This window comes from Terrapene carolina, unplaced genomic scaffold (assembly GCF_002925995.2).
Source record: "Terrapene carolina triunguis isolate 2854851 unplaced genomic scaffold, T_m_triunguis-2.0 Scaffold66, whole genome shotgun sequence".
NCBI classification, from domain to species: domain Eukaryota; kingdom Metazoa; phylum Chordata; order Testudines; family Emydidae; genus Terrapene; species Terrapene triunguis.
Window position 1 is genome coordinate 60,863,465 of NW_020664417.1, and position 9,358 is coordinate 60,872,822.

General features: G+C 45.6%; 1 protein-coding gene across 1 annotated transcript in view; it reads right to left on the reverse strand.

Moving 5' to 3' along the window:
* CHRNA9 (cholinergic receptor nicotinic alpha 9 subunit) overlaps positions 1-5,224 on the reverse strand; it is a 10,193-nt gene extending 4,969 nt beyond the window's left edge. The window contains exons 1-3 of the mRNA XM_026648165.1: positions 5,155-5,224; positions 2,753-2,898; positions 190-344 (exon numbers count right to left, since the gene is read on the reverse strand). Of these exons, the coding sequence (XP_026503950.1) occupies positions 190-344; positions 2,753-2,898; positions 5,155-5,224 (371 nt within the window). The remainder of the gene's footprint in view (positions 1-189; positions 345-2,752; positions 2,899-5,154) is intronic.
* Positions 5,225-9,358: the final 4,134 nt, after the last annotated feature.

Below are 9,358 nucleotides of genomic sequence, written 5' to 3' on the forward strand. Positions count from 1 at the left end.
CCAATGGTCTGTCTAGTCCAATATCTTATGGCCAGATCCAGACACTCCAAAGGAAGGTGTAATGAAGTGGATGGTTATGGGTTAACTCACCCATAGGGAAATTTCTTCATATATATTCATTTATAAAAGAAAAATATTAAATCTAACTATGAGGTTGTGCTAAGAAACTGCCCCTCCAATTGTACTTACTTGTTATACAGGACAATGTCTGGTCTCCATACCAGGTTGCTAGGAATCCTGATAGAATCCAACCCATCATATTCATCTTTGTCCCACTTGAGATATGCATCATACCAACTTTGTCGAATCCATAAATACGCGGTCAAAATTTGGTTTCTTTCATCCTGTAAGGAGTTACTATATACATAAACATTTCTAATCTATGACTCAACAAAAACACACTTTGTTTCAGGGGGAGTTCATTTTATAAACATAATGTGTTTCTTCTAAGACTGACTGTACTGTAAGAAGTCTATAATGTCAGTTCAGAGGTACCAACTGTGACAATTCCCATTGATTTCTCTGGAAGCTGTGCAGGCTCATACCTTAGTTTGGTACGTACACATGTTAATGTTTACATTATTTTAAATTACCTATCATTCAAAACCCATGTGAGGAATTTTCTTCACTCTTTGCAGACACATTCTCCTTTGCCTTCAAAGTGAATCTGACAATTTTCAAATCAAACCAGTTTTCCAAGCAAAAATTATAGGGGGGGCTAAACTAGGACTTTTTATTGGAAGCTGGATACAGCACTGACTGTGAAAAACTACTGCTTCTGCAAAACAACAGGTAAACTAGAGAGAAAAATAAGATATCCAATTATTATATATATATATATTGTGATAGACCCAGACCAGTGGGATACAGGAGTCTGGTAGAGGGCAAATATACTGGTCACTGGATGAGTAGTTTTCTGTTCCCTGAGTGACCAGAGCAGGGGCTGCACTAGAGTAATCAAGAACCTGCTAGAACCAGTTAAGGCAGGCAGGCTAATTAGGACACCTGGGCCAATTAAGAAGAAGCTGCTAGAATCAATTAAGGCAGGCTAATCAGGGCACCTGGGTTTTAAAAGGAGCTCACTTCAGTTTGTGGTGCGAGTGTGAGGAGCTGGGAGCAAGAGGCGCAAGGAGCTGAGAGTGAGAGGGTCTGCTGCTGGAGGACTGAGGAGCACAAGTGTTACCAGACACCAGGAGGAAGGTCCTGTGGTGAGACTAAGGAAGGTGTTTGGAGGAGGCCATGGGGAAGTAGCCCAGGGAGTTGTAGCTGTCATGCAGCTGTTACAGGAGGCACTATAGACAGCTGCAGTCCACAGGGCCCTGGGCTGGAACCCGGAGTAGAGGGCGGGCCCGGGTTCCCCCCAAACCTCCCAATTGACCTGGACTGTGGGTTCTTCCAGAGGGGAAGATCTCTGGGCTGTTCCCCAACCCACATTGTGAATCTCTGAGGCAAGAAAATCCGCCAATAAGCGCAGGACCCACCAAGATAGAGGAGGAACTTTGTCACACTGGTGTCAGGAGTGGGATCTTGGGGCGCACAGCGCGGTGGAAGAAGGAAGGTGATTTAAAACAACAACAACAACAACAAAACAAACAAACAAAAAAGGAGAGGGTTTATTTTTTTTCACCACAATGGATGACGTAGTGCGGGCACTGATACAAGCTACGTCGGCCCAGCAGGAGGCTACCCATGTCCTGGCAGCCGCCCAACAGGAGGCAGTGCGGCTGCAGCAAGAGACTAATCGCCTGCTGATGGACCAGGCTGCTCAAGACCGAGCTATGTTGCGGGAACTGGTAAATCAGGTAAAGTCCCTTACAGAGCTGAATCGCGGCCATGATGGGACGCGGCTCATAAGGGCCAGCCATTGGCTGCAGAAAATGACATGGGAGGATGATGTAGAGGCATACCTTCTGGCCTTTGAGAGGACAGCCCTACGGGAGGCCTGGCCTCGAGATCAGTGGTCTGGCATCCTTGCCCCATTCCTGTGTGGGGAGGTCCAGAAGGCCTACCATGATCTGCCTGAAGAGGCTGCGGCAGACTACCCCCAGCTGAAAGCAGAGATCCTGGCCAGATCTGGGGTAACGACAGCAGTGCGGGCCCAGCAGTATCACGGTTGGAGGTACCAGGAAGACAAAACCCCGCGGTCCCAATTGTATAACCTCATCCATCTCGCACGAAAGTAGTTGCAAACAGAGTCCTGGAGTCCGGAAGAGATACTAGCGGTTCTGGTCATCGACTGATACATGAGGGGACTACCACCAGACCTTCATGCCTGGGTAAACCAGAACGAACCCTCCACCTATGACGAGGTTGTCGCCCTGGTAGAGAGGCGAAGGACAGCGAGGGAGCTGACCCGACCAGTTAAGGAAGAGGCACCCCGGGTTAAACTAGCAGCACCAAGCCCTAAAGTTCGGGTGACTGGGCCACCAGGAGAGCCCAGGTGGAGAAAGAGAGAGGCTGAAGGCCCATCAGAGGCCACAAAGAGTCGGAGCACTGAGGGAGAAGACGATCATGATGTTAGGTCATAAAGGTGTAAATGGATGAGTACACATTAGGAACAGAAACCTTTGAGGAAACATTATTAAATTTATCACTTTATGCAGGAAAATGAAAATTGTTCTCACATCTTCAAGTGAAACATGAAGTTTTAAATTCTGAAACCCATGCAGTTCTAAGAGTTTACAAATTGTAGGTGTGGAAGTTTGCACATTTCTAGAACATGGAACTGTCTTGTTACTGTCTTGTTACTCACCATATCTTTAATTTGGGACAGTGTGATCTGAAGGGTGACATTCAGTGCTTTATCTGTGTCTTCCACTGGTCTCAGAGCATTTGAGTAGTCTTCAAACAGTTCATTGAATAGCATTTGAGCATATTTTCCTTGTGCAGACTCCACACCTACATCAAATAGTATATAAAATATATCACATGAAGTAGTGTGCATGCTGTCCCCAAGGCTCCAAATAGCATTTGTTACTATTAGAATACATACTGCCATCCAGCTAGTATTATACACATACTGTACTATATCATATTTAATATTGAATATATGTAGCAAATCTGAGACCCATGCAGAATAGGTCATTAAGTTGTAGTAACTAAATGGATATTATAAAATTAATGTTTTACATCCATTTTATATAACACTCTGCAATAATATAGCCCTTTTAATCCATAGATTCCACAGTCCTTTTCATAGGACAAATATAATTATCCCTATTTTATTGATGGTAGAAAATAAGGCCCAGAGACAATAAGGCCCAGATTTTTTAAAGGAATTCAGGCATAGGCATTGCAATGCAGAGCACAGCTAATTGATTTAGGACAGGGGTGGGCAAACTTTTTGGCCCGAGTGCCACATTGGGGAATAGAAATTGTATGGCGGGCCACGAATGCTCACAAAATTGGGGTTGGAGTGCAGGCTCTGAAGTGGGGCTGGGGATGTTTGGGTTGTAGGAGGGTACTCTGGGCTGGGACTAAGGCGTTCGGAGGGCAGGAGGGGGATCAGGGCTGGGGCAGGGGTGCAGGAAGGGGTGCAGGTTCCGGCAGGGGGTGCAGGCTCTGGGGACGAGAGGTTTGGAGTGCAGGAGGCTGCTCTGGACTGGGATCGAGGGGATGGAGACCGGGAGGGGGATCAGGGCTGGGGCAGGGGGTTGGGGCATGGGGAGAGGCTCAGGGGGTGCAGGCTCCGAGTGGCACTTACCTCAAGCGGCTCCCGGAAGCAGTGGCATGTCCCTTCTCCAGCTCCTATGCGAAGGCACGGCCAGGCGGTTCTGTGAGCTGCCCCGTCCGCAGGCACCACCTCTGCAGCTCCCATTGGAGCGGGTAGGAGCCGGAGCAGGGCCATGCTGCGGCTTCCAGGAGCCACGTGATGTGGCCCCTGACCCAGCGCCCGGCCAGAGCGGGGCTGAGCCGCGTGGCCCAGACCCCAACCCAGCGCCCCAGCCGGAGCGGGGCCGAGCCGCATGGCCCAGACCCCAACCCAGCGCCCCAGCCGGAGCAGGGCTGAGCCGCGTGGTGTGGCTCGGGGGCTGGCTTAAAACAGCTTGCGGGACATAGTTTAGGAGTTTAACTGATTTAGGAGCCTAAATCTCATTTTCAAGAGGGATTTAGGCTTTTAGGTGCCTAAATCACAGCAACTGTCAAAGGGATTTAGACTCCCAAGTGCCTAAATCCTTTTTGAAAATGAGATTTAGGCTCCTAAATCAGTTAGGCATTGCAACACTGAGTGCATCAATGCCGAAATACTTTTTAAAATCTGGTCCAAAATGATTTGCTTAAACAGTCACTCAGTTGCTGAGCTAAGAATAGAAACCAGGTCTGACTTCCAGTCCTCTACCCTAGCTAATGGCTTGTGCTGTCTCCCTACATATAAATATTGCTCTCTACAAGAGAGAGTTGAATACTACTTATAAAATTTGCTCCTCTTTTATGGCATTCATGTTTGAATAAATAATTAGATGAATTTTGTTCATTATTTGGCCAATGGATAGAGCTGGTTGAATAATTAGTGAACACATTCACTGAATAATTTCTTCAATTAATTTTTGCAATCTTTTCCAAAGAATAGAGTATATGTGAAAAAGATTTTTTTTTTGTTATCCATTCAGCTTGACAGATAAGCCACTGAAATACTTTCTTTAAAATCATAGGTTTACAGATTGCTTTGTCCTCTGAAGTTTCTCTGTGTTGTACTGCATTATCTTTAGATGGAGTCATAGTTTTCAAAAAGCAAAGGACAAAGATGTTAACATTTGTTTGACCTATGCAAATTCAAATTCACGCAAGTATGCAGCAAGTATTTCAAAGTACTTCACTCTTCAGCCATTTAGCTGTTCAATTATTAGTACTGCAATTCAGGACTAACTACAGTTCAAACAACTAGCTTCACTGGAAAAAAAGCAATCAAAGCTAATGAAACTATTTAAACAGCATTTAGGTTCAACAGTATGTAATCAGAAAATAGTTATATTTCTCCAGTGCTTACTCAGCAATGAGATAAAATAGCTTGAAACAGTTAAGAGGATCCACTGCTGCCCAAACTGCATTTTTTGTGCACGCAGAACTGTGAAGTCAGTGAACGCATAAGGAATGATCGATCAAGTGTATAAAGCAAGCCTTAAGCTGCACACTGATACGGGGAAGTGCTCTCACCTTGAAGTATCACTGCTGTGAGAACCAACCAAAGGGAGAAGCAGCAGAAGGGCAGGCTATTTCTCTTCATTTTGAACCTCGAAGTAACTCTGCTCCTCTAGGAACACAAAAATTGTCTTCACCTTCCAAAGCTGAGACAAATTAGTTGTGCAGCAGCACAAAAGCAGTGGAGATACGGATGTGCTGCTGGTAAGAGCTCTGTTCTCAGTGGCAGCAAGTCTCCTGTGTCCTGAGCTGGGCCCCGGTGCGCACCCCACTCTGCCCTGGTAACCTGAGAGCTGCCCACTCTGCTGCTCAGTGAGAAGCCAGACAGATGGGATGTCAAGAGGGAACACTTCATGTAAAGCTTATTCTTTCCACAGTGTTACTGGCTCTTTCTTCCTACTATTAATGCATCAATAGAAAGTCAGTATATGAAGAATAGTCCATTCACACTCCCTCAATCTGGGCCAGATTCTGTCACCCTTATGTTAGTAATAGTTCAGTCTGTGTAGGTCCACTGAAATCAATGAAAATTCTTGCAGAGTAAGTCACTACTCAACATGAGGAACAGTGGCAGAATCTGGCCCCATAAGTATAGAATTCTTCCAGGACAGTTCAACCCCAATTTGATGGAGGCCTTAGTAACATGAAACTTTACAAAAGGGAGACAGCCTTTGGCATGGGTGGCACGTGAGCTCCCCCTTCGGGGAGGCTAGCCATGCGGCCCCCGCCCCTTCTGCCCAAGCCACTACCACCACCCGAGCACCACCCTCCCCTCACAGCCAGAAGAGCCCCAGCCAAACAGCCCTGGGCTGCTAGCTAGTCTCAGTGCCCACCCACACACCTCGGTCACCGACCGGCCTCAGTGCCGGGTTGCCAGCCGGCCCCAGCGCTGGCCCACTCACCGGCCCCCACCACCCGCTAGTCTCCAGACGGAGCTGAGCTGCTGCCAGCTTGGAGGAGAGGGTGCAGCATGGGCAGGGCCAGGGCTTAGCTCAGGGGAGGTTTAGCCTCCCCTGGCCTATTATACCCGCTGCCCATGGCCTTTGGTGTTTGTTACACAGATGAATTTGTGAGATATGTCTCACATGGGCATGGCAGCTTCAAGTTTAAAGTACTACAAGAATTTGAGCAAGATTTTTCATTCTTACTCTCAATCCCAGTGACCTGCAACAGATGCCCAATGTTACTCATTTGTTTATGTTCCTCATATTGTTAGCCAAAGAAATTCGCTGCTCTCTTTGTGGTCAGATTGTAGTTTGCTGGCATCGTAGGTGACTTTTGACTGATAGGGCCACTGTCCACCTCCCTCTCTCTCCTTTCCACATAGATTAATCCAGTTCGAAGAAGAAAAGCACCAGGGTTCACTGAGGGGCACTAGATCATCATCTTTGCCATCATTTTAGAATGGGCAGTGAAGACTATATATCTAGTTGGAACTGCAAGAGGAAGTGTAGATAAGTAGAATGAAATTACTAATAACAGAATTTAGCCAGGACACGACATCTGGCTTGTGTAATGAGATTAACTACTACTCTCACCAGTTTACACTCACCAGTTCTTTCTGGTGAAAGTGAACTGGTATTTCCAAACAAAAAAAAAAACTTTCCTTTTAGTAGCATTCTTGGTACCATGTGACTAGTGTATGTGCTTAGCTGGCTACATACACTGGTGAAATTTGTGGCCAAGTTTAACAGCTAAACAAGAGTACCTGTAATGAAATCTATCTCTGTCACATCATCTGCTGAATTCCCAAAAGGAAAAAAGTTATAAGTAGTTAAGAAATAAGAGAGGTCAAGGTGGCCCTTAGATTATATATAACATGTTGCTTTCTCTTTAGGAAGCAGGGGCACACAGCGTTAAAGGGGATAGCTGAAACAGTTATTGGATATGGTCAGGTCAATGTGATCTCAGGGGATAACATCAGTCTGTAGCCTATTTGTCATTAGGCTGGGAGTAGTGTGTGCCCTAGTCTGTGGGGAGCTTGCTTCTGCTGAGATTGGAGAGATTAGGGGGTTGTTTGAAGGCCAGAAGAGGAGGTTCAGGAAAGATTTATTTCAGGATGGGGTCCCCATCGAGAATGAGTTGTAATAGTTTGATGATCATATGGGTTCCAATGTGGTGTTGTAGGGGGCAACTAGGGGTGTGTGGTCAGAGGGGGGTTGGATTTCTGTATTGAAGCAGGTTCTCTCGGGGTATTTGGCCTGTTCCAGGATCCGATTTACTTCTCTAGTGGAGTGTCCTTGATTGGTGAAGGCAGCTTTGAGTGTGCTAAGGTGTGTATCCTGCATTTTTTCCTCGGAGCATATTATGTGGTATCTGAGTGCCTGCTGTAGATTACAGATTTCTTGGGGTTTGGGGTGGTTACTGGATCTATGAAGGTAGATGTGGTGATCTATGCGTTTCTTCTATATAGTTTTCTGTAGGGTTCCATTGCTGAAGCTGATTGTGGTGTCCAGGAAATTGGTGCTGGTGTGGGAGTGTTCCAGAGAGAGTTTGGTCATAGAATCATAGAAAATTAGGGTTGGAAGAGACCTCAGGAGGTCATTTAGTCCAATCCCCTGCTCAAAGCAGGACCAACCCCAACTAAATCATCCCAGCTAGAGCTTTGTCAAGCCAGGCCTTAAAAACCTCTAAAAACCCATTCCAGTGCTTCACCACCCTCCTAGTGAAATCATTTTTCCTAATATCCAACCTAGACCTCCCCCCACTGCAACTTGAGACCATTGCTCCTTGTTCTGTCATCTGCCACCACTTTGAACAGCCTAGCTCATTCCTCTTTGGAATGCCCCTTCAGGTAGTTGAAGACTGCTATAAAGTTGTGGTGGAAATCTATATGGGAATTTAAGTCGTCTGTCCATAGGATGAAAATATCATCAATGTATCTCAGGTATATCACTGATTTCATGGAGCATATGTTCAGAAATTCTTCTTCAAGGTGGCCCATGAAGAGGTTGGCATATTGGGGAGCCATCCCAGTACCTATGGCTGTTCCCATGGTTTGGACAAAGTGTTTGTTGTTGACTGTAAAGTTGTTATGGATAAGGATGAAATGGATGAGATGTGCTTGGAGTGGATATCCGAGGGTTGTCCTTTGTCTTGTAAATATTTGAGGCAGGCAGCTATGTCCTCATTGTGAGGGATGTTGATATATAGGGAGGTGACATAAATGGTGGTGAGGATGGTGTTCTGAGGGAGGTTGTTAATGTTGCAGTTTGTGGAGGAAGTTGGTTATGTCCTGGAGGAAGCTGGAACCGTGTGGTGAGTGGTTTGAGGATGGTTTCTATAAGTCCTGATATTCCTTCAGTAAGAGTGCTGTGGCCAGATATGATGGGTCTGGGTTCACTTGTTTGTGTATCTTGGGAAGCATGTAGAAGGTCCCTGGGGTGAGTTCGTGGAGGATGAGTTTGTAGAGTTTCTCTAGGAGTTGTTTGGGGATGGATTTGATGATATCCTTAAATTCCTTGGTAAACTGTGTTGTGAGGTTGTCTTTGAGTTCTTTATAGTAGGTGGTGTTGGAGAGTTGTTGACAATACCAGGACACACCAACTCAAAGTGGCACCAGACCCTGCCAGAACAGATACAAAACCTGCAGTCTGATCTCCACTGCTACAGTGATCAACACCCCTCCACAACACACCTTTCAAGATCCATGGGTCCTACTCATGGCTATCACAACATGTGGTGTACCTCATCTAGTGCATTAAATGCCCCAATAGTAACTATGGGGTGAAACCAAACAATCACTAAGCTCTCAAATGAATTCATACAGAAAAATTATAGAAGACAAAAATACCATATCACCTGTGGGTGAACACTTTTCACAAAGCGATCACTCTATATCTCACCTATCAGTCCTCATCCTCAAAGGAAACCTGCACAACAATTTAAAAAGACAAACCTGAGAGGTTAAATTCATAACTTTGCTAGACACTAAAAATCATGAGTATATAAACTAGACACTGGATTTATGGCTTATTACAACAATCTGTAACCCACTAACAATCCCACCCTCAACTGCTTCACTGACCTCCCACCCCAACCTTTCTTTCCTCCCTATGAATGGAGGGGTATTAATAGGCCACTTCACCTTGAATGGTTCCTTGAAATGTGTGTTATATATGCAATTTATTCCATATATATGTTATGTGTACAAATAAATATGGGAACACACTTGCTTCCTCTTATATTTGAGGTGCTGCATGATTTATACTGTTCCTAT